The sequence below is a fragment of the Rhinopithecus roxellana genome, chromosome 7, assembly GCF_007565055.1.
Source record: "Rhinopithecus roxellana isolate Shanxi Qingling chromosome 7, ASM756505v1, whole genome shotgun sequence".
Lineage (NCBI taxonomy): Eukaryota > Metazoa > Chordata > Mammalia > Primates > Cercopithecidae > Rhinopithecus > Rhinopithecus roxellana.
The window spans coordinates 100,794,722-100,820,605 of NC_044555.1; the positions used below are offsets into that span (position 1 = coordinate 100,794,722).

A 25,884-nucleotide genomic window follows, 5' to 3' on the forward strand; every position below is an offset into this window, starting at 1 on the left:
TAAAACCTGTGAAACTGGCCCAAACTTCTCATATTATTCAAACATTAAATCTTATTCATAGTCAAATGAAATGGTCACTGATAAATTTCTCCATTAAACCACCAAGTTCTCAAATTTGGTAGTAGCTTTAATGAAGCAGAAAGTGAAATACAGGCTGGGTACACTGGCTCACACCTATAATCCCAGAACTTTGGGAGGCCAAAGCAGGAGGATTGCTTGAGCCCAGGAGTTCAAGACCAGCCTAGGCAAAAAACACTTTTTGTAGAGACCTCATCTCTACAAAAAATTTAAAAATTAGCTGAGTGTGGTGACATGTACCCGTGGTCCCAGCTACTTGGGAGGCTGAGGTGGGAGGATTGCTTGAGCCTGGGAGGTTAAAGCTGTTGTGGGTTATGATCGCACCACCGCACACAAGCCTGAGTGACAGAGCAAGGCCCTGTCTCAAAAAAAAGAAAAACAGTTTAATCTCCCTCTCACACCAATCACCTACAACAGTTAACTGTGGGCAGCAGTTTTTTAGCCACTAATTACTGTTCACTGATAAAATGATAATGGTCACTACGTAAACCAGCAAATCTCTACAGCAGCACTGTCCAACAGAACTTTCTGTGATGATGGAAATGTTCTACATCTCATGCTTTTCAATACAGTAAATAGCATGTAGCCACATGGTAGCTACTGGATACTTGAAGTATTGCTAAGGAGACTAAAGAACTACATTTTAAATTTTACTTAACTTTAATTCATTTAAATAGCCATATGTGGCTAGTGACTACCATATGGGCATTACATAAATGTACTATCCATTATGGTAGTCACTAGCCACATATGGAGCTCTAGAGTACCTAAGAGAAGAAACACATACACGCACATTTCACTTAATATCTAACTCACATTTATTAAAAATTGAAGATTACAGAAAAGCATAAGATTGGTGTCATTAAACAAGCTTAATTAACTTACCTTTGACTAATAAATGAAAGTACTTAATAACACTAAAGGAATTTTGAGAATAAGTTCTATTCCAACCTTAGAAATTAAAAACAAAAACAAAGCAGCTATTCTCCAAAGGAGAAAGCAACCACAGATCTCCCTCTAGTGGCAAAAGATAAAGTTGCTGCTGAAAAGCTGAATTGCTGCTCCATACATACAACTGCTCAGACATTTCTTTTATAAAATTTTAACTTAAGATTCTAAATCAACATATAAGGAAAATAGATCTATTTTTTGTCGACAAAAATTAGACCTACTGCCCAGTAATAGCATGGATTAAAAAAATTAGACAATTTTCATTTACTATGAATGCTAATCTCTCTAGAAATCTGATCTCTCCAGAAAAAAAGTTTTGCCAATGACATTTGGCATCTGGGACTTTCACCAAATAAAAGTTTATAAAGCCATAACCAAACTGTGAGCAACAGAAAAGAGAGCAGTTCTCCTCTGTTGGTAAATATTCTGGGATAGAGCATGAAAGGAGCTGACTCAGAAGTATAAAGTAGTAAGCAGCAGTGAGTGGGGTTTGTAACAACTCAGGGTACATCAAAAGAAACAATACATTATAAGAGTTCTTAACCAAAACAACACTTTTCATTCTGGCATTCAGTTTCAAAAGACAGCTCTGCCACATTGCCAGTTTTAATTACAACCATAAACACTCATTTAGATTTCACTATTGAACTACTTTCAAGTACAAGAAGGAACTCAAAATAGAAACGACTTATGATACAACTATTGTTATTCCCTCACAGCTTCAGGGAAAACAGGCTTTATATACACTGTAGTAAGTACAGAATGTACAGAAGACAGTTATATATACAAAAGTGCATTAATATAGTAATACATTTAGCAGTAATACAGGAAAAAAAAATCCTGGTTAACAATCTGATACATTACAGTATTTAAGACTACTAGAAGATTCTCCAAACCAGTCAACTTTCTACTTGCTTTGGTTATGATATTGCTGCTACATAACTAATCTTTGAAACTAAAAAGCAAAAACAAAAACAAAAACCCACAATTTGAAATTTTTATCCATCTGTGAATTGTTTTGCATATACTTGTTTATCATTAATAGACTTTGACAATAGTCCTTAAAATCCCAACACAAAGATTCAGAATAGATAATACTTGTTAAGTGAGAGTACTCAAATAGGAAATTAAATGGATCCACTACAGGGACATTATCTGCTCCATTGCTAAAAGACTCAGCTAGATAACCTAACCACAAATCTCAATTTCAGTCTCAGTTTAAATCCAATAGGTCAGCTACTGTTAAAAGAGCCAGCAGCTTCACAAAACAAGTCATGGCTTCAGGCCACTATTCCTTATTCAATTGTTCAATTCAGAATAGTAAGAGTTAACTTGTTATTTATACATATAGTCTACAACTACCTTTACATAGTCAAAATGTATATGCATAATTAGAGCAAGTCTCCCCTTTTTCACTCCCATCCCTCACCACAAAAATGAACAGATTTCCACACAGGTTTTGTTGGACACAAAGATGCAACAAAGAAATCTGACAATTAAAAAAAAGTACTACATATAGAATTTAGAGAAGACCAAACAAGTTTTTCTGAGTTCGGTATGAGGGTCAAATTAAAATCTAATTTGCCATTATATGCTCTAGGTTAAAACACTAATTACCTTAATTTTAAAAATAACTGGAGGGAGAGCCACAAAGAAAGAATTTTAATGTTAAAAAAAAATAAGAAAACGTCAGCGAGTCAACTCAGATCTTCAGCAGTACCATGCAACTTCCTCACTCTTAATGGCCAGTTAGAAGAATTTTCAGAGTTCCTTCTAAGCCTTTTGGAATAAGTAAATTATTTTCCAAAGAAATAAGACTTAAGCATTATAAGTAGTTATCTTCCAGATACTATGCTAACAAAGATGCCTAGCTTAAAATATCTCAGATAGTTTTTATTCACTTAGCATAATTTTATTTTTAAGACAAAGTTTATCTTACTTTATCAGACTTAAAACGAATCCAAAGTTACCACAGTACATGTGTGTACAAATACTTATTTCCTAACTAATAGTCCTTTCAGAATTAAATTTACTTCTAGTTCAGACATGTTGAATGAGTCAGTGCCCTCAACATCAACACTATTATTTGAATGCAACTGGGGATTTTCCTATTAATTGTCCCAAACTATAAAGGGACTGTGAGTATCCTCCACCAATTCCAAACAAATGTTTTTCTTGGAGATAGAAGTGCTAAAAGTTCATTTGTTAAAGGAAAGAAGAGGAGTATGTTCCAGCTATTACACAAATGAATTCAAAGAATTCATGAAGAATCAACTTGCTACATAATCTCTGTCCTTGAAGTGCTTTTGCTTGTACCTTGAAAATTATCTTTCCAGATATTAAAAGTGATCTGGTTTGAAGAAGTATCCTGGCATATGATCTTTTTAAGAGGAAAAAAAAATACATTAAGCCATACTTTAAATAACTTTCAAGGCTCTTCAATGATCTAGCTAGGCTGAAAATAAAGTTACGCAAACGAAATTTAAGATTTGAAGGTTTTTGTTTTTATACTCTATTAGCATTGATTGGTTCAATTTAATGACTTTGCTTACTGATACCCAATTCCATGGGCATTATGCAAAACAAATTACAACATTTGGATTGTTTTTGAGTTTTGAAAAGCCTGATATTGACAAAAAGTACAGAGTTCACCACCTTTAAGGCACATGAGGCTATACAGAGTAAGCCACAAACAAAAAGTCTCTGCTGGAGAACCCAGAAACAAACAAGACTTCTATACCGGCTGTGTACTAACATTTCTAGCTAAAATATGAAGACATTTGCTATATTTTATAATTTTTAAAGCTCATCAGAATCTGGATACCTCTATATAGTAGTTTCCTGTAATTCTTCCTTTATGAGAGGATTTAGCACTTTTAAAAGTTAAATAGAATGAGAAGTTCACCCAATCTATAATGAGTCATTATTTTAAAAGTCAGTTTCTGAGATTAATTCAGCAATATCTAATTCACTCAAGGGACAGAGGAACTGGACAAAACTGCCATAGCCTAACAAAAATGAGGTAAGTCTCATGAAAAAAAGTGTTGTTTTATTTTAAGTTCTTGTTGGGAGAGAATGAACTAGCCCTTTTACCTCACTACACATTATAATACATCACCTTCCTTTAATTCAGTTGCAAAACTATAGAAAAATATTATATATGTCATTTTGTTCAATGCAAGTCTCATCCTTTAAAAAGCTGTGGTAGGAACTGAGATACTACTATAAGATCTCTAATAAAATGTTTCTGGATAAATCTGTGGGAAATTTATTACGCCCTCAGTTAACAAGGCTTATTTTCAAAGAGGAGACTTAAAATTTGCTCCAGTGTCAGTTCTCTACAGATGAGAACCAATACTACAGCAAGTAAGTCTTGCCTTTTTATTAATTAATTGGTTAGTTTGGATTTGAATTTAAAAATAAATACTACTGAGTTGGATTGTTTTAAATTGAACTCAGAGATATACCATATTGAATAAATCATTACTTATTCCAAGAAAGAAATAGTTCAAACTTTGAATTATCTACACAAGACATTACAATGGAAAAAACATACAGCATATGAGCAGAGACCTAAGAGCTTTTTATGTCTTTTTCTGCTAGTTTCTTTTTTGGGGGGACAGAGGACTATTAAATCTCCCTCTTCAATCACGAGCAAGCCCAAGTTATTCAATGATTTTCTTTTAATCAAACGAAATATTTTCAATCTCCTTCAACCCAACTTTATTACTATCTCTAACTTATAGTACTATAATGACAGTTCATCTGGATTTACACAAAATTTCATTATGCACTTCTATAAACATTCAAACCTTTACAAACTTTAAAAATCAACTTTGTGGCACTTTGGTAAACTTGTTTAACAGTGACTCAAGTTAAATTGAAAGTAATAAGACTGTGATTATTGGGAGAGTAGGGGAATTGGTCTTAAATTACATCATGATCTTGTTTAGGGTTTTCTTTTACTGATCCCTGTTAAGTAAATAGTTTCCAAGTATTTGACAGATACATGGTGCTCTATGGTCTCCAAAAGTGGCCTGTTTTCCTTGAAGAATAGGTAAAGATGGTAGGCAATCATTCTGTGGCATTTTGCTTTTGCTAAGAGCAGGTAGAGAATTTAGATACAGTTACTATGCTCTCCATTTGCTCTTCCTATACTTGGAAGGGAAAACAGTGAGGTTAAGTTGTTCCACCTCCACAGAGTATTCTGGTGTCTATCCCCAAGCTCTCTTTGGGTCCTCTAAGCTGGTTAGGATAACCAAAGAGGGGGAGGGGGAAAGAAAGAAAGACTACTCCAATTGAAAACCATAGACACTTATGTTTTATTTCAGTAAAAATTTCAAATTACGACTTTAGTAGTCTTTAAAAGGTTACAACCATACCATGGACTTTGGCAAAGCTGCAACGTATTAATTTTCATCCCCAGTTTCCATTCTTTAACCTTCAAGGAATGAAAATGAAATCAAAATTTTAAAACACATGATTATAAGCCTTTGTATCAACTGAGAATTAAGAATTTAAGTCATGAATCTTTTTCTTAATAAGCTACTTGACATAACAAAAAGTAAAAAAAAAAAGAAATCTTACTAACCTCTGTACTCTAGAGTTTGAAAAATATTGATTACAGCTCTTCCTACAGAATCACGGTCACCTTCAAAATGCTATCCACAACATAAAGAAAATTATGAAAGTCAGAAAGCAGCTTGATTGTCAGTAGTATCAGTTTCCATCTTCTTTAACCCATGTGAATGTTCAAGACATGTGGTAGAAGAAAAGGAATCACGCTATTTCTAATGTTCATGATAACAAACTCTCTAGGAAAACATTTAAAGAAACTCCATGATTTCACAGTTAAAATTAGAGCTCTATTAATAACCAATAAGCTAAGGTGTTTTCTATATCTCATTGCTCTGTATATTTCTAGCAATTTATAGATAAGTTTAGCAGATCTAGAAGGGTTTTCATCAGTTAATTTTCAACATTAACAAGGTCACATGCCAGAAGCTGTTATACCAAATATTTAAAAATTAGAGCTGTGCTGAAAAAAATATGACCTACAATAAGAACTTGAGAGAGATATAGACTGACTTCCTGCCTGAGACAATTTTACAGCCTAAAATTTCTGAAAGCAACAGAAAAGCAGAATTACTTATTTTGTCTAATTACTTTCACCATTTAAATATTAATCAACATAGCATCAAGTCTAAAATTCAGCTACTAGTAACATTATTTCATCAGTAGTCATCACTTAACAAAAAAGGATTCTAAACTTATATAAAGTTAAAAACAAAAATAAATCTAATAGGAAAAAGATGAGGGCCTGTTCTTATACCTTTGAGTGAACAATGAATGAAAACAGAACTAAAACTAATGAAGGCACTATCGTAAACAGCAATCCACACCTTGCCCACCCCCACACCTCAGAAAAAATTTATACCAGGAATCAAGAATTATGCTATGGCCCTTTAGGAAAAGTAAACTAAGAAATTGTAACATTAAGAAGGGAACTAAATTATGATCTCTACACATGTATGTATACTGACATAATAAACTACTATCAGCAGTACCTTGAAATCTTCTAAACTGTATAAGTACTAGTCTTTGAAGAAGCCCACTTCACCACCATAAACTTCAAACAGTCAAAACGTTTACCCAAAGTAGTGGTTCTTAAACTAGACTGTGCATCAGAATAACCCCGCACTTGTTAAGAAACAATGCTAGGCGCCTCCCTGTTGGTTTCTGATTCACTGCGTCTGGGGGTGGGGCCCACAAGTATGCATTCCTAACAACTTCTCAGGTGATGCTGAAGCTGCAGGTCTTGGGACCACCTGTCAAGAACCACTGGCTTAAATTATTAATGGTACATCAGCACAGCCCTAACCAAAATTTTGGTCAAGATGCATGTAAACCAATAAGGATGTAGTATTTTAATGCTCACAAAGAATGCTGATAAATTCACCCTTATTACATCAAAACATCAACATCTGCTTCATGGTCTTCCTCAGTCACTTTCAAGGACAGCACCTCTTCGTTAAGGAAGAGCCCACTGAGCCTCTCCTTCCGGGCCTGCCTCTGCTCCTTCAGCTGCCTCTTGCGGAAGGCCTTCTGCTGTAACTTCCGCTGCTTGGATCGCTTCTGTCAAAATAAAAATTTCTAAATCAGTTTGGTTTAGTTTTTGGCATATCCACCCCAAAATGTTTTGTGGATCAAATTCTCTATTTTCTAACTTTAAGAGATGTTCAAATCCTTCTGTAGTATGATCCTCATTCCAGTAAGTGAGCCACTGGCTTAGGCATAAAAATGATTAAGATTCCAATTTTATGGTATTTGACCAGTGACTCTTCTGATTAGGAAGGGTTGAGACAATCATTTTGGCTAGTGATGGATAATGAGTCACTTCAAAGACTTCTTTTTTAAATTCCATTAAGGTACATTGGTATAAATGCATAGTGAACACACAATTAATACTAGGGGACAATACTGAATACAAATGTAGAGAACATTGCCCAAGTCTCTAATACTTATGATTCTCAGGTGCCTTTCATCCAAAAACACTAGCAATCTTATAATGGCAGGTAAAAAAAAAATCATGCCTTTTTCGTAGTAGGCGAATACCATCTTAAAAACTCATCAGAAACTCAGTGGGTACTCCCATCCTTGTCACTGGTGAACTGATACTAAAAAGGAATGACCGCATATCTAGAGAAATTCCTTAGCAACTAACAAAGCGGGCTATGTTTCTGCTACTTCCCTAAGAACCAGGGAAAGAATCACTGTGTATCTTCAAGTCACCACTTGGTCACCAAAGAGAGAGATTCTCTTATCATCTTTAAACTGGCTCCAGATTCTTGTCACTGCAAGGAATCAAACTCCCCTGCTAAGCCACAGGACCATTCTAAATATACTTATACCTTCTTTTTTTTTTTTTTTAAGTGCCCAACAATACTATACAGAACTTTCTCAACTGTGAAAAGAGTAGACAGAAATTAGAGAAAGTATTAGATTTTTAAATTAGCTAAGAAGAAACATTTAAGATTAAAACATTAAAAAAACATTTAACACACACAAAAGACATACACAACATTCTTAGGAGCTAATAGACAGCAACATCAGCAACATAGTGAGATTCGCTCAGTAGTGAGTTGCAGTCAATATTGCAATCTTGAGAATAACTCATTATTTCCACCAATTTATCTTACTTAAAACATACACAAAAATCAGGTAAGATTGAATGCAATATGGTTGTGGGTCAAAACAGCATTTCAAAGCACTCAGCCAAGAGTGCTTTGTTCAACAGCAGAGCATCCTGCTTGTTCAATTAAGACCAAAACCCACAGGCATCTAGACAGCAGGATCATTTTAACTCTTCAAGAAATTTATATGAAGGAGTACTAATGTTAATATTGAAAGGTAAAGTTTTGTATTGATTAGACGTTTTACTTTTGAATCCCGAATCCGCTCTGCTGCACTTGCAGACAGGTTGCTGTCACTGTGTGCTCGACTCATGTTGGCACTGGAGTTTGAAGCAGAGTTTCCAACACTGGACCCACTGCTGCTTGCAGAACTGACCATGCTGGCACTGCTGCTGCTGGCGCTGGCACTGGCACCGCTCACTCCACTGGTGCTTGCACAGCTAAAGTTGCTTCTCTTCCAGGCCTCTCTTGCAGGCCGTTGGCGAGGGCTATGCTCCTTGATATAGTTTCTGACCTTGGGAAGCACAACCACAAACTGGTTAGTGTTGCACCTTGATGTTCTACCTTCAAAATGCTGGGGGGAAAATAATATTGTACTTAATCTAAAAGATTGTCAAAAGTGCTGCAGATGCATATATAAGCTGGAATAGAAAGGCTAAATTTAGAAATAAGTACTAGAAAAATGAACAGTGTTCAAAATTCTAGAAAACATGTTATAGAGCTGGATTTTAAAAGCACATAAAATATAATCAGTAAATGGAAGGCTACTCGCCTTCAGAAATTTAGGACTACAAAAAAACGGCACTCAAAATACAAACTAACAATAAAATAAAATAGATGAGATTAGGCAGTTGTTAAAGGTCTCCACTTAAGATAATTTAAGTAAGCTGCTGATTTTATATAAGATTAGGGTGTTTCCTAAATCTTAGCTAGGGGCCAACGATACCTGTCTTCAAATGCAAGACATCAATTTATCATACTAATGAAAAATTTGCTGGAATGTAGAAAATTAGAGTATGTCTGCTGGGAGAAATACTGAAATGAGAGAAATTTTTCATAAATAATGATAAATGCAAAACAAAGAAACAAATCCAAAGTAGAACGTAAGAACATTAAGTATTCATTCAACTACATACCAGAGAAAAAGAACAGCAAAAATTGTATTTAGAAGATACCAGAGGCCAGGTGCAGTGGCTCACACCTGTAATCCCAGCACTTTGGGAGGCTGAGGCAGGTGGATCACGAGGTCAGGAGTTCAAGACCAGCCTGGTCAAGATGGTGAAACCCCATCTCTACTAAAAATACAAAAATTAGCCGGGTACGGTGGCAGGTGCCTGTAATCCCAGCTACTTGGGAGGCTGAGGCAGGAGAATCGCTTGAACCTGGGCAGTGGAGGTTGCAGTGAGCCGAGATATCACCACTGCACTCCAGAGTGAGACTCCGTCTCAAAAAAAAAAAGGGGGGGTGGGGGGAGAAGAAGAAGATACCAGAGATGCAGATTTCAGAACAGCAGAGGGAAAATTCACTAGGTTTCACCCTAGCCTGGCTCAATTATTACAGCATAAAACTACTCAAATCCCTCAGCTCAGATATTTACCAAAGAATAGCTCTCATTAATTAGTATTTTGTCAATTAGTCTCCTGTAAACTGAGTTAGAATAAATCTATACCTTAACCTAACCACCTCGTAAGTGGTAACATTACATTTCAAATCCTATACAACTGAAAAGCAGGTTCTAGATTCACACTGATCCCAGAAAGGTACTGGCAGGTGAGATGTACATAAAACCTCTTAAATCAATGTGCCACCATTTTTTCTTTTTTTTTTTTTTTTTTTTTTTTTTTTTTTTTTATTATACTTTAAGTTCTAGGGTACATGTGCATAACGTGCAGGTTTGTTACATATGTATACTTATGCCATGTTGGTGTGCTGCACCCATCAACTCGTCAGCACCCATCAATTCATCATTTATATCATGTATAACTCCCCAATGCAATCCCTCCCTCCTCCCCCCTCCCCCCTCCCCATGATAGGCCCCAGTGCGTGATGTTCCCCTTCCCGAGTCCAAGTGATCTCATTGTTCAGTTCCCACCTATGAGTGAGAACATGCGGTGTTTGGTTTTCTGTTCTTGTGATAGTTTGCTAAGAATGATGGTTTCCAGCTGCATCCATGTCCCTACAAAGGATGCAAACTCATCCTTTTTTATGGCTGCATAGTATTCCATGGTGTATATGTGCCACATTTTCTTAATCCAGTCTGTCACAGATGGACATTTGGGTTGATTCCAAGTCTTTGCTATTGTGAATAGTGCCGCAATAAACATACGTGTGCATGTGTCTTTGTAGTAGAATAATTTATAATCCTTTGGGTATATACCCAGTAGTGGGATGGCTGGGTCATATGGTACATCTAGTTCTAGATCCTTGAGGAATTGCCATACTGTTTTCCATAATGTATTACCTTTCACAGCAGTGATTTTTGGCCTTAATTATCTATGTATTTACATATGATTATTTTAGTCTACATTTTATAAGATGGTGGTATTTTTAATAGGTAAATAATCTGTATTTTCTTTACATACCTGCTTCAGTTTTTCATCTGTGAGACAGTTAAGTTCAATAATAAACTCACTGTCTGTAGGGGAGATTTGAGCAGAAGGATCAATGATCTTAATAATATCAAGTTGCTCCCGAAGACCCATTTCAGTACTCACTTTCCGACTCAGATACTCAATATATTCCACCTATGTGATGAAAAAATTACAACAAATAAGATCATTGCTAAAACTTCTGATCCTTCATTATGTCAATTATAATGTGTTTACATATCAGAAGCACTTAAGGTTTTATTTGTTCCCTGAAAAACAGTTAAAGCTCAAATTCAGATTTACTAAGCAACCCACATTTCCCCAGTAGCTTTAAACAGGCAATAAACTGAGCTTTACCTAGTCTCCACATAAAAGCTTTTAATTAAGAATGTCAAGATCTTTACCTGCTCATCATTTGTCATTGCACTCCAAGGGAGTTCATCTAAATTCCGGTGCTTGTTTTTCTTTTTAGGAAGCAGGCAAGGTGAACTTGGAATACTGGGTATGACATCAGAAAGTACATCACTCCCACTGGCAATGTCACTGCCTGGTAACTTTATAAAAATAAGGAGGGTGTGGGGAGGGAAAGCAAAATTGTTTCAGACTGCATTTTAAATACTACAGTATATTTTCCACATCGATTAAAAGTTACTTTATGAGATTGACATGCTGCGGGCTGTGCTAAGAGGGCTTCCTTAAAAGTTCCTTTAATATAAGACTAATGGCAGCTGGGTGTGTTGGCTCATGCCTGTAATCCCAGCACTTTGGGAGGCCGAGGCAGGGGGATGACCTAAGGTCAGGAGTTCGACACCAGCCTGTCCAACATGGTGAAACCCGGTCTCTACTAAAAATACAAAGATTAGTCGGGTATGGTGGCATGTGCCTGTAGTCCCAGCTACTCGGGACACTGAGGCAGGAGAATCCCTTGAACCCGGGAGGTGGAAGTTGCAGTGAGCCGAGATCGTGCCACCGCACTACTCCAGCCTGGGAGATAGTCAGACTCCGTCGCGAAAAAAAAAAAAAAAAAGACTAATGGCAAATACAGAATCACAGGACATTAATTCTGATCCATGCCTATTTTATACAAAGCAGCAATATAAGTATATAAATATATATTCTTTGCATATAGTTATTCAATGAAAGATGTTTTTGAAAAGCTTAGACTCGTAATCAAGACTTATTAAAATGGTAACCAAAGAGTCAATCATCATTAAAGTTTTTAATGTATAATGAGAATATGACTAGGGCCTCCACACTGTAATGAATAAGAAGCACTGGTCTCCATCTGGGGAGACCTGAATGATGTGCCACTAACTGGCTTTGTGCTAAACATACTGTCATACTGTATTTGTCTTTATAGACAAATACATCTTGGTCCTTGTCCTCAAGTCTGTATCAGTGACCTCAAGACAATTAAAATAAATTAAGGCTGGGCAAAGTAGCTCATGCCTGTAATCTCAGCACTTTGTGAGGCAGAGGCAGGAGGACTGCTTGAGCCCAGGAGTTCAAGACCAGCCTAGGCAATGTGGCAAGACCTCGTCTCTCTAAAAAAAAAAAATAATAATAATAATAATAATCATGTCTGTAATTCCAGCACTTTGCAAGGCTGAGGCAGGAGGATTGCTTGGGCCCAGGAGTTTGAGAGCAGCCTGTCCAACATCGCGAGACCTCATCTCTATTAAAAAAAAAAAAAAAAAAAAAAAAAGGAAAGGAAAAAAAATTAGCTGGGTGTGGTGGCACATGCCTGTAGTCGGAGGTGGAAGGATCGCTTGAACATGGGAGGTTGAGGCTGCAATGAGACATGTTTGTGCCACTGCATACCAGCCTGGACGACAGAGTGAGACTCGGTCTCAAAAAATAAATAATAAAATAATTTTAAATATGCTGTTAATATAAAGCAAAACACTTTAAGAACCAGAAGTATTATAAGAGAAAAATTAGAAAACATCATAGAAGACAACGTGTAGACAAAGGAGAAATAAAAGCAAGTCTAACATACAGAAAATAAAATCAATTTAAGAGAAACAGCAAAAATATGTGCTATAATTTTACATATATTTATGTATATTTTTGCACACGTGCATATACTCATGTAACCACCACCATGACCAAGGTAATAAATATATCCATTACCTCCAAAAGTTAGAATGGATTTAATTTTAAATAAATGTATTTAAGTCATTCAACAAAAAGGTAAAGTCTTTTCTTCTACAAGGAGCACATGACAATTTTCAAACATACTGGCTTCATTTTTACAAGGTATAAAACAGCACCTTTTTGCTGTGTTTTGGTTCTATAGAGCTTGCAACTGTATCTGAACTCTTGATGATTTCTAGGCTTATGCAGTTACCAAAAAAGCGAAGTGCTACTTTAGTCATGAAGACTATTGCGATCACATGTATTTGAACTCCTACTTTGTACACAGCAGTATAATAGGTACAGGGGATTCAAAGGAGTGTTAAGTCCCTACACAAAAATTTTACTTGGGAAAGTAATACAATAACACAGACATACAATTATACAACACAGCACATGATGAATGCTAGGTTTCAGACCACAGATCATCAATGGAAATATCTAGCAGTGGGTTGAAGCTGCAGGATTAAAGTTTGGGAGAGTTGCAATGGACTGCAGGCAGACACTGGGGAATCAATCACAAAGAAATAAATGAAACCACAAAGATAGGAGTCAATCACTATGCAAAAGATGACTATGATGTTTACAATGAAATTGTCTAAGAGAGAGGCCATTGTTTCTACATCCCCATAAGTAGCTACTACTCTTAAAAACCACATTTTCACTATGACAGTTATTGACAAGTCCAAGTACATAAGTGACTACCAACAATCTGTATAACTTATTTTAAAATCTCATTAACGGCTGGGTGCAGTGGCTCACGCCTGTAATCCCAGCACTTTGAGAGGCGGAGGTGGGTGGAACGCCTGAGGTCAGGAATTCGAGACCAGCCTGGTCAGCATGGCAAAACTCCACCTCTACTAAAAATACAAAAATTAGCTGGGTGTGGTGGTGTGCACCTGTTATCCCAGCTACTCAGGAGGCTGAAGTAGGAGTATCATTTGAACCTGGGAGGCAGAGGTTGCAGTGAGCCAAGATCGTACCACCGCACTCCAGTGTGGGAGACGGATCGATCATCTCAAAAAAACAAAAGAAAACAAAACATAAAATCTCATTCACTAACACTGCTTGAACTGTTCACCCTTCACCCTAATTGTTATCTAGGTGGTGTTATGAAAGGATGATTGCTGAATGCACATATGAATGCCATCTCTTTTTCAGCCCATAATTGCAAAAAAGAAAATGCTTTGCTATTTTCCCTTTGACTTCAAAGCTCCCTGTGGCCCCTAAAAAAAAAAAATTAGACACTTCTTATCAGACAAAAGGCCTCCCCTCCCCTACATCAAGCTCCTTTGATAAATGAGGTAAATGAAAGAACTCTTGAAACACCTATATTTTCAAAATATAAGAAAAAAATTCACCTAAATCTTGGAGAATATCTGCTAAGCACTTAAATTTGTACCTTTACTTCTGTCTATGCATTTGTTGGGGAGGCAGGAGTGTAAAAAAGGTAATTAGTGGTACCTTGGCCATTTTTTTTTCAGGGATAAGTAAAAAGATCCCAGAGTTCAAATCCCAGCTCCACTGCTCACTAGCAGTGTGACCTTGTGTAGGTTAGTTTATTTCTTTGAGCCTCAGAGTTAGCAGTAAAATGTGGTCAATATCATCAATCTCAAAGGATTGTTGAGTGGTTTAAATGTGGTAACATGCCTGGCATACAGGCAACACTCAATAAAGAGATGTACTTTTCTTTTTCCATCCCTTGCCATGGTTTTGGACCCTTAAAAAAGTAGCACAATCTCTCAGAGAATGTCACATGTTGCTAAAGTGCTTGGGTTAATTTCACATGGTAGTGCTTCAGAATGATAGGGGAAAAAGGAAAAGACATTCAGGTAAGGAGAATAATTTGGCAAAGTCATAGATGGAAAAAAACATAGTATGAAGTGACATATATCCTAGATATCATGTAATCATATGTCAGTATGATTAACACAGAAAATCAGTGCTAGGGATTTAAAAGTTCAACAGAAGAACCAGAAACTGTCATATGATATGTAGAAGTAGGCCGATAACATTTTCTAAGAAGTAACTTGATGAAACTGGTCTTTAGGGAAGATCAGCTAGAAAGCACTATGGGGATAAAATAGAGTGAGGAAAGACTAGAATTAGATAGGAAGCTCTTGTAATCTAGGCGTGGATGAAAATAAGCAAAAATGGAAAGAAAAATGGGAATAGATAGGAAAAATGTAACATGAAAATTTACAAGGCTGGGTGCAGTGGCTCACACCTGTAATCCCAGCACTCTGGGAGGCCGAGGCGGACAGATCACGAGGTCAGGAGTTCGAGACCAGTCTGGCCAATATAGTGAAACTCCGTCTCAATCAAAAATACAAAAATTAGCCAGGTGTGGTGGCATGCGCCTGTAGTCCAAGCTACTCAGGAGGCTGAGGCAGCAGCATCACTTGAACCCAGGAGGCAGAGGTTGCAGTGAGCCAAGATCGCACCACTGCACTCCAGTGAGGGCGACAGAGTAAGATTACATCTCAAAAAAAAAGAAAGAAAGAAAAACAATTTACAAAGCTGTTTGATAACTGAATGGATAAGGTAATAAAGTGTCTCATGTTGAGACCAGAAAAAAATTGGTGACATTTCAGGTCACACAACCCACCCAGAGTGATACACTTAAAGACCTCAATTTTCATAGCAAGGTAACTGAATGGATGTTACAGATCTTCTAGTCCAACATCCTCATTTTACATAAAGAAAAAAATAATGTCTGGGGAGGGTCATACAACTAGTGGCAGAATCCAAAGTAGGACACCAATCTAATGCTTTCAACTATGCTAAACAGTTTTGCCTGTCTGGCAAGTTTGTAATGAGAGGAATAAAATTTGGGATATAAAGGGTTTGAAGTGATAATGGGAGAAGCAAGCACAAGTGTCCTTTGGACAGACAATAGTAATTTTTTACTAAGTTGTAAGACATGTCACTAAGCAGAGTCTATTTTTTTCCATGGAAATATTGTAATTGGAAGTTGCAACACTGCATCAAGGACTCAGCATCAAATAATGGGTTAGTATTAAATATCAAGGTCATCTAAGTGGAAATGTCAAGTAGACAACTGGAGATATGGGGTTAGACTAGCGGTGGTACCGGAGAATTGTATGGGCTCCTATATATTTATTAGACCAGCAATTTCCCATTTTATAACTGATACTATATTTCAGAATAAATGCTTACTAACTCCCAGCCCATATTTTTCATGGGCAATATTTGGCATATTTATATTATGATCAGTAATTGTGAAACACAGGGAGACTTAAATCTCTGCCATATTCTCTGCAGAATGCAGCAGAATTTTATGAGTAAGCTCATTTCTGTAATAGCTGATGTTTAATTTCAGATTGCACCTCTAGGTTTCAAGTGTGACAGCTGATTACTCACTGTTTAAATTTTCTAAGCTTTCCTGCTCAACAATAGAAATAATTTCTCAGACTCTAAGACTAGTCAAATATATCCTTAATAACAAAAGGACTGAAAGCAAAGAAAATTATCAGCAAAGCAAAATGCAAAGATGCTAATTCATTCTAAGGTTAAAATCTCATCTTACTAAGTAGTGAGCTTTTTTCTTCCCAGAGAATCCATAAATCATTTATATTTACTTTAGTATAACTGAAACATCTGTTAAAAAGAAAGATTTAAACAGATGTAGTTTTTAATCATAACAGAAGTAATACAAATTTTTTAACTATAGTAAATGATTTTTAATCCATATTAATCCTAACATGTAATTTGTAATTGTCTTCTTGGATAATTTACTGCTCATCATTATGAAATCCCACAAATACAAGACAGCACTTTAAATCTTTCAGCATACTTAAATAGCAGATATCTATGGTAACAGAGTATCCATACTCCAATTTCACAAGTGGGAAAACACATTACTAAGGCAGGTATGATTTTTGTTCCGACATCATAGTCACTCATGTACATTAACGGTGAATGGCTGGGGACGGTTTTCCACACTAACTACTCGCAACATAAGTGAAGGAGCCAGCAATTAAAATTTAAAAATGTCTGCCACCTTGTAACATTATGGATGATAACTCTAAATAAATCACAGAAAATAAGCAGAAAAAATATTTCTTAGAATTATCAGGACTCCAACTGATTTATGCTTTACTAAGAATTGTTGCAGTCTGATTTTAAATACAAAGTCTGCTCTAAAAAAAAAAAAAAAAAAAAAGGAGAGAGAGAGTGAGAGAGAGACACTGGCTGAGCACGGTGGCTCACCACTTTGGGAGGCCAAAGTGGAAGGATCACTTGAGCCCAGGAATTCAAGACCAGCCTAGGCACCAAAGTGAGACCCTGTCTCTACAAAAACAAACAAACAAACAAAAATTAGCTGGTTGTTGTGGTGCCCACCTGTGGTCCCAGCTACTGAGGAGGCTGAGGCAGGAGGACTGCTTGAGCCCAGGAGGTCAATTCTGCAGTGACCCATTTTTGCATCACTGCACTCCAGCCTGGGTGAGAGAGCGAGGCCTTGTCTCAAAAAAAAAAAAAAAAACACTGAAAAATTCATTATGAATATCATGAAAAAGTTTATATCTTAAATGAGAAAATCTTATTAAAAAATTTTAACCAGAAGAGGAAAAACTTCCTATCTCCTTATGAGGACAGTATTACCTGGACACCAAAGCTAGACAAAGACACAACTGAGAAAGAAAACTGCAGACCAATATCCCTTATGAATATAGATGCAAAATTCCTTAACAAAATACTAAAAAACCACATCGAGAAGCAGACTGAACTTCTCCCCTAAGATTAGGAAAAAGACAAGGATGCTCACTTTCACCATTTCTATTAAACACTGTACAGGAGATCTAGTTAGGGCAACTAAGCAAGAATTAAAAAGCACCCAGATGAGGAAAAAAGAAGGAAAACTATCTATATTCATAGATGACATGATCTTAAATATAGAAAATGATAAATAATTCACACAGGGGAAAAGATTATTAAAGCTAACAGATGACTTCAGCAAAGTTGGCACGATACAAAATCAATATACAAACACCAATTGTATTTCTATATATACACTAGCAATGAACAATCTGAAAATAAAATTAAGAAAACAATGCCATTTATAACAGCATCAAAAAGAATATTTAGGAATAAATTCAACCAAGAGAGTGTAAGACTTAGACATTGAAAACTACAAAACATCACTGAAATAAAGAAGCCCTAAATAAATAAGATATCCCATCCCATATTAATTGGAATATTTAATATTGTTAAGATGGCAATACTCCCCAAAGCAATCTACAGATTCAATGTGATCTCTATCAAAATTCCAACTACACTTTTTTGAAAAATGGGCAACCTGATCCTAAAACTCATATGGAATTGCAAGGACCCCAAATAGCTCTGTTGCCCAGGCTAGAGTGCAATGGTGCAATCTCAGCTCACTGCAACCTCCACCTTCAGGGCTCAAGCGATCCTCCAACCTCAGCCTCCTGAGTAGCTGAGACCACATGTGCACACCACCACGCCTGGCAAATTTTTGCATTTTTTTTTTTAAAGACACGGGGTTTTGCCATGTTGCCCAGGCTCGTTTTGAACTCCTGGGCTCAAGCTATCTACCTACCTCAGTTTATCAAAGTGCTAGGATTACAGATGTGAGCCTAAACACTTTTTATAATGAACAACAAAGTGGGAGAACTAACACATCTCAATTTCAAAAGTTACTGAAAAGCTATAATAACTAAAACAGTGTGGTACTAGCATAAGGATAGACACATACATCAATGGAATAGAATTCAGAGTCCAAAAATAAACCCACACATCTATGATTAATTCATTTTTAAAAGGGTGCCAAGATGATTCAATGAGGAAAGAATAATTTTTGCAACAAATGGTGCTGGGACAACTGGATACCCCCATACAAAATAAAAAATTTGGGAGCCAGGTGCAATGGTGCATGCCTGTAGTCCCAGATACTCAGGAGGATGAGGTGAGAGGATTGCTTGAGCCCAAAAATTCGAGACCAGCATGGACAACATAGTGAGACTCCGTTGTTAAAAAAAGAAAGAATGCGCCTGTAATCCCAGCACTTTGGGAGGCCAAGGCAGGGGGATCGCCTGAGGTCAGGAGTTCAAGACGAGCCCGGCCAACATGGTGAAACCCTGTCTCTACTAACAATACAAAAATTAGCCAGGCTTCGTGGCAGGCGCCTGTAATCACAGCTACTAGGGAGGCTGAGGCAGGAGAATGGCTTGAGCCCAGGAGGCGGAGGGTGCAGTGAGCTGAGATTGCGTCACTGCACTCCAGCCTGGGCAACTGAGCTGAGCAGGACTCTATCTCAAAAAACAAAACACGCACACATACAAAAAAGAAAGAATGAATCTGGACTCCTATCTTACACATCATATACAAAAAATAACTCAAAATGGATCAAAGACCTACATGTAAGAACTAAAACTCTAAAAGTCTGGGAAGGAAACAGGTGAAAATCTTCCTCATCTTGGATTACACAATGGTTTTTAAAATATGATATTATAAGTACAGCAAAAAAAGATAAATTAGACTTCATTAAAATTAAAAACTTTGGTGTCAAAGGACACTATCAAGTGAATAAATACTAACAAGCGAAAAGACAACCCGCAGAATAAAAACATTTTCGCAAATCATGTATCTGGTAAGGGTCTAGTAGCCAGCATATAGAAAGAACTCTTACAATGCAACCATAAAAAGTAAAATAACACAATTTTAAAAGGGGCAAGGTATCTGAATAGATATTTCTCCAAAGAGGACACACAAATGGCCAAAAAGCACATGAAAAGATGCTCAAAACCATAATGAAACACCAATTTATACCCAGCAGGATGGCTATAAACAAAAAGACAAAGCCAAGTGTGGACAAGGACGTGGTGAAATGGGAACTTTCATACGTTGCTGGTGGAAAAGTAAAATGGTGTAGTCACTCTGGAAAACATGTTGGCAGTTCCTCAAAAAGTTAAATATCAAGTGATCATATGATCCAGCAATTCCACTCCTAGGGGTATATCCAAGAGAATTAAAAATATAAATCCACATAGAAACTTGTACCTGAATGTTCACAGCAGTATTATTTATAACAGCCAAAAAGTAGAAACAACCCAAAGTTCATCAGCTAATGAATGGATGAACAAAATGTTGTAGTGTACATCTACAAAATGGAATATTAGTCATAGAAAGGAATGAAGTGCTGTTATATGGGACAACATGGATGAACCTTGAAAACATTATGCCAAATGAAAGATTAGCCAGACACAAAAGGCCACATATTCATCCATTTATATGAAATATCTACAAAAGCAAATGCATAGAGAAATTAGATTAGTAGTCGCCAGGTGATAAGGGGGAGGGGAGAATTGGGACTATGTGCTAATGGGTATAGGATTTCTTTTGGGGGTGACAGAAATGCCCTGGAATTAGATAGTGGTGATGGCTGCACAACACTGTGAGTATATTAATAACTACTGAACTATACATTTCAAAATGATGAAAATGGTGAATTTCACCTCAAATTTTTAAAAAGTTTAAAAAATTTTTAACCCAAATAATATGAAAAACAAAAATGGAAGGGTTGTGAATTACTTTTTTTCTTAAAAAAAAAATCTCATCTTTTCAGTGTAGCATCGTTTATAACAACAAAAAACTGAAACAAACTGAAATAGCCATAATTAGGAAATGGATTAAGTAAATTATGATCCAGTTATGGAAAAGAATGAGATGTGTTAGCTGAAAAAAAAGCACAGGGCCAAACAGTGGATGAAGTATAATCCCATGTGTTTTTAATAGTATGCAAACATACTTGAATCTGCATAAGCTTCTAACAGTGGTAACCATAGTAGAGTGGGACTTGGATACTTTTTAAATTTGGTGCCATTCTGTATTATTTGAAAGCTGTTTGAAATTATAATATTCAATACCTCTTTTGGAATAAAACTTCAAGTATTCAGATAGCTTTCAAACGTAGCAGGCATTCGAATTTATCTAGCGAATAAAATCTTTGCTGTAGGCAGGGAAAACATCTTTAAATGTTGTATTGTTTTTACAATCAGAACATGGATGTTGTAATAACACAATCTAAATTTTCTGACAAACTGCACTCATTATAAGGCAGCATTTTCAAACAATTTACCACAAAGCCGTTTTACATGGTATATATGCCACAAGAAAAAAGTGTCAGGCGAAAAACATGTCTACATACAAACAGAATACAAAATGAGAAATTATATATTTCTGATGACAGAACCAAAAATCATGTATTTATGGTAATAACAGTTTATGATATTAGATATATAATGTGACTGATATGTGTCCTATAAGGACACAAAACCTATTTATTATAGGGTAGGAAGCATAAATTTGCTTGGATTCATGCATAGAAAGGTACTGATGATATATAATCATGGTAATATTACACAAGTATTAAATAACATAAAAATCTACAAAAGGATATCTATAGCATCTAAAAGGTACATTAGCAAAAATAAAGATATCCCATCAAATTCTTAACTTTAAAACACGTTGTAAGAGAATCTACAGGACTGGATAAACATTAGAGAAATTTACTTTGAAGCAGAGATGAAAATATCAAAAGAGAAGTTTATAGTTCTACTTCTGTAGTAATGAGGTCAAGAAAACGACAAAAAAACTTACCTGCCATTCAAACTCGCTATCTGACCAATCCCAGTAAGTGCTAATAGAAGAAGAGACATCGCTGCAGACACTCCCCTCAGGAAATAAATCAAAAGAAGTGAAGTCCTGATCATCTAACAGGGAATAGCAATCATCTTGATCTCCAACAGACACAGATGAAAACAGCTCCTCACTGCCTTCTGAGCTGGCAACACTTGTTCCACAAGAAGTTAGGTTCCACCTTCAAAAACACAACATGAAAGAAATCACAAGAACTACAGAATCCACACAATGTTAAGATACAATTAACAGGACATATTTATAACATTTATAAGGAATGTGAGGGTTTTTTTTTTTTTGTATTTTTAAAAGAACCCTTACCTTTTAAGGAAATATACTAAAATATTTATGAATGATATATGTCTAGGAATTGCCTCAATATAAGGCAGGGGTTGGGGAGTGGATAGAGGTACAGATGAAGCATGATGCCATATATGAATAAATGTTGAAGCTGGGTGACAGGAACATGGGGTACTTTACACTTTTCTCTCTACTTTTGTAGCTGCCTGAAAATTTTTGTAGTACACTATTTTAAAAGAAAGTAGTATTTAAATTAGGACTAAAGTAAAATCTTCATCCACAAACAAAACATACAGCATAGTGGTTATGAGTAAGCTCTAGAATCAGACAGCTCAAATTCTTGCTCTGTCACTTCCTAGCTAATTGATTTTAAGGAAATAACACACTCTCCAAGACTGTGTCCCAATGGAGGTACTGTGATGATCACATGAGAATGAATACAGAGCACTTGCAGCACACATAAAAAGTGCCCAATATATGACAGCTTTTATTATTGTTAAAGGAAGAGTGGGGCCATTGCAGGGCAGAGAAAAGCACCAACAAGCATTTACACAGGTAGATGTTCAAGAAGTGTTTGTTATATTTAAGTAACTTTTCCATATTAATGCTGTACAGGCTCATTGCAAAGACGTTGGAAAGAAAGGAATGAATAATAAAATGATCAATAATTCCATTATCCAGCAGCAACTAATCTATAATATTTGGGTAGTTTATTTTTATGTGCATACATATTTTTTACAGAATCAGCAACCATTCTGTATATATATATTTTAGTATATTGCTTTTTTCATTTAACATTAATATGTTAAACATTTTCCGAAGTATATTACTTAAAAACATTGTAATGCCTATATAATACTCCATTGTACTAAATGTACCATAATTTATTTAACTTTATTCCCCCAATAATAGATACATAAGTTGTTTCTAATTTTTAGTATTAGAAATAATACCGAGAGGAGCCTTGTTTATAATTATTTATCAAAATATATTATCTCAGGACACAGTTGCTTGAAAGCTAAGTACTGAGTCAAAGAATATGAACACTTCTAAGGATCAATTTAGTCAACACCTTTCTGAAAGGCTGCATCAATTTATACTCCCCAAGGCAGTATATAAAAGTGCTCATTTCACCACAATCTTAACAGCACTAAAATTGCTAAAAATTTTTTTTACCTATCTTATAGGACAGAAACTTTTTGTTTTTATGAGACAGGGACTCACTTTTGTCACTGAGGCTGGAGTGCAGTGGCACAAACACAGCTCATTGCAGCCTCAAACTCCCAGGCTCAAGCGATTCTCCCATCTCAGCCTTCCAAGTAGCTGGGACCACAGGTGCAACACACCTGTCTAATTTTTGTATTTTTTGTAGAGATGGGGTTTTGCCATGTTGCCCAGGCTTGTCTCAAACTCCTGAGCTCAAGCCATCCATCCACCCCAGCCTCCCAAAGTGCTGGAATTACAGGCGTGAGCCACTGCACTGGCACAGAAACATTTTTATATCAAGTTTTATTTATTTAATTACTAGCAAGATCAAATTTTTAAATATTTATTAGCTATTCTGCTATGGTGTTTTCCTATGTGTTAATATTTTCATTACTAATTTTGTAAGAGTTATTTATGCATTAAGGATATTAACATTTTGTCTACAGTATTTATTGCAGGGTTTTTTGGTTGGATTTGTTTTTTTTTTGGTCTTGAAATCTATCAATCTGTTTTCTTTCGTAAATTTCCACTAGTTTTATACTATTAAAAGACAATTTTCATTGCTTTGCCAGTAGCATAGGGAATTAATCCTTAAGATAATGATTTAGTATTTCCAGTACTAACAAGCTTCTGAAGTAACGACTTCCTTATGAAAAGTCTGTTATTTACCTATTATTAGGTCGTGTCTCATCCTTCATTAAATCTACTGTTTCTCAAATTACGCACTTCATTTTTTTTTTAACTTCCTCCATTTTGTATGGCTAATCTTTTAGAAGTTCTTGATTTACATACAAAATTTGGACAATCTGAAAAACTTTATGGTACCTTTTCTTTTGAATTGAAGGTACAGCATTTTAAAACACTGAAACACACATACACACAAACTATTATAATTCAGTAAATAGAAAGTAGATGTCAATAAATTTTTATAGATAGTAAAAAAAAATAAAATTCATCTAAGAATCCTAGAATACCTTGTAATATTACTTTCATCACATGCTTGCTAGGTGAACAGTATCCTCATTTTAGAAAAATTTTTAATTAACCAAATTATCCCAGGTCTTGCAATAAAAGTTATGAAGAGGAATCACACCCTGGTTTGAGACCAGTCTGGGTAATAAAGCGAGACACTGTCTCTACAAAAAATTTTAAAATGAGCTGAGCAAGGTGACACATGTCTGTATTCCCAGCTACTCTCAGGAGGCTGAAGCAGGAGGTTCCCCGGAGCCCAGGAGTCTGTGGTTACAGCAAGCTGATTCTGCCACTGTACTCCAATCTGAGCGACAGAGCAAGGCCTTGTCTCAAAACAAAACAAAAATACATTCTGGACACAGTAAACCCTATCTACATTATGTCCTGAGCAAACTATTTTTCTCTTGTGTCTTCAAATTACATGTGATTTTTTTCCCTTTATTCATTCACTCATTCAACAAACATTTAGTCAGTATCTTCTATGTACCAAATAATATGTTCAGTGCTAGGAAAAACTGTTAGATAATTGTTTTTAATTAGAATTTCTTTTTAGCTTCTAAAAATTCTGTAGAAATGTGTTTCTCTCCATGAGTAATAATGATATTCCTTTAAAAAAAAAAAAGATGCCATATTTAGTAATCTAACCATTAGATCACTGCCAAAGGAGTCAGGAATTTGCTTCATTTTGTGCTCTCACCTTTGGGCAAAGTCAGTGTGTTTCTCAGTTTTTCAGATTTGTAACCATTACAAGGTTTTGAATGTTCTCAGAAGTCTTTGTCTTTTGTTTTTTTTTTTTTGTTTTTTTTTTTTTTTTTTTTTGATACGGAGTCTCGCTCTGTCACCCAGGCTGGAGTGCAGTGGCCAGATCTCAGCTCACTGCAAGCTCCGCCTCCCGGGTTCACGCCATTCTCCTGCCTCAGCCTCCCGAGTAGCTGGGACTACAGGCGCTGCCACCTCGCCCGACTAGTTTTTTTTTTGTATTTTTAGTAGAGACGGGGTTTCACCGTGTTAGCCAGGATGGTCTCGGTCTCCTGACCTCGTGATCCGCCCGTCTCGGCCTCCCAAAGTGCTGGGATTACAGGCTTGAGGCACCGCGCCCGGCTGTCTTTTGTTTTTAATTATCTGGGGCAAGTAAACTGGGCTCATAATTGAACAAACCATTCATAAAATAGAATATTTTTTACTAGTAAAGATTGTAACATTTTTTATATCTTCTTCTTCTTCTTTTTTCTTTTTTGAGTCAGGGTCTTGGTCTGTCAACCAGGCTGGAGTGCAGTGGTGCAATCATGGCTCACTGCAGGCTTGACCTCCTGGGCTTGATTCATCCTCTCACCTCGGCCTTCCCAGCAGCTGGGACTATAGGCACATACCACCACGCCTGGCTAATTTTTGCATTTTTTTTTTTTTTTTTTTTTTGGTAGAAAAAGGGTTTCATCATGTTGTCCGAGCTGGTTTCAAATGTCCGAGCTCAAACAATCCTCCCACCATGGCCTCCCAAAGCGCTGGGATTATAGGTGTGAACCAATGCACCTGGCAAAATTTTTGTATCTTCTAATTTGCAAATTTTTAAAATCATAATTTTAAGGCAATATAGATAAAAACAAAGTAGGAAGTACTTTCATCCGTTGCTAGTGACAGTGTAAGTTGACATAATCTTTCTTAAAAGCAATTTGGCAGTACTATGTACATCTAGAGGTTTAAAAAGGTTCATTCATTTGGAATTAGTAATTCCCCTTCCAGGAATTGTGTTCCCTTCCCCAAATAGAAATTTGGAAAAA

At 36.2% G+C, this 25,884-nt stretch overlaps 1 protein-coding gene across 2 annotated transcripts in view; it reads right to left on the minus strand.

Moving 5' to 3' along the window:
• Window positions 1-878: 878 nt before the first annotated feature.
• Window positions 879-25,884, minus strand: part of FAM199X (family with sequence similarity 199, X-linked) — a 30,454-nt gene continuing 5,448 nt past the window's right edge. The window contains exons 2-6 of one of the 2 annotated variants that reach the window (XM_030934089.1): window positions 21,590-21,809; window positions 11,215-11,364; window positions 10,805-10,966; window positions 8,470-8,736; window positions 879-7,164 (exon numbers count right to left, since the gene is read on the minus strand). In XM_030934089.1, coding sequence (XP_030789949.1) covers window positions 6,994-7,164; window positions 8,470-8,736; window positions 10,805-10,966; window positions 11,215-11,364; window positions 21,590-21,809 — 970 coding nt within the window. In that variant the 3' untranslated portion in view covers window positions 879-6,993. The remainder of the gene's footprint in view (window positions 7,165-8,469; window positions 8,737-10,804; window positions 10,967-11,214; window positions 11,365-21,589; window positions 21,810-25,884) is intronic. The other variant, XM_030934090.1, reaches the window with a different exon arrangement.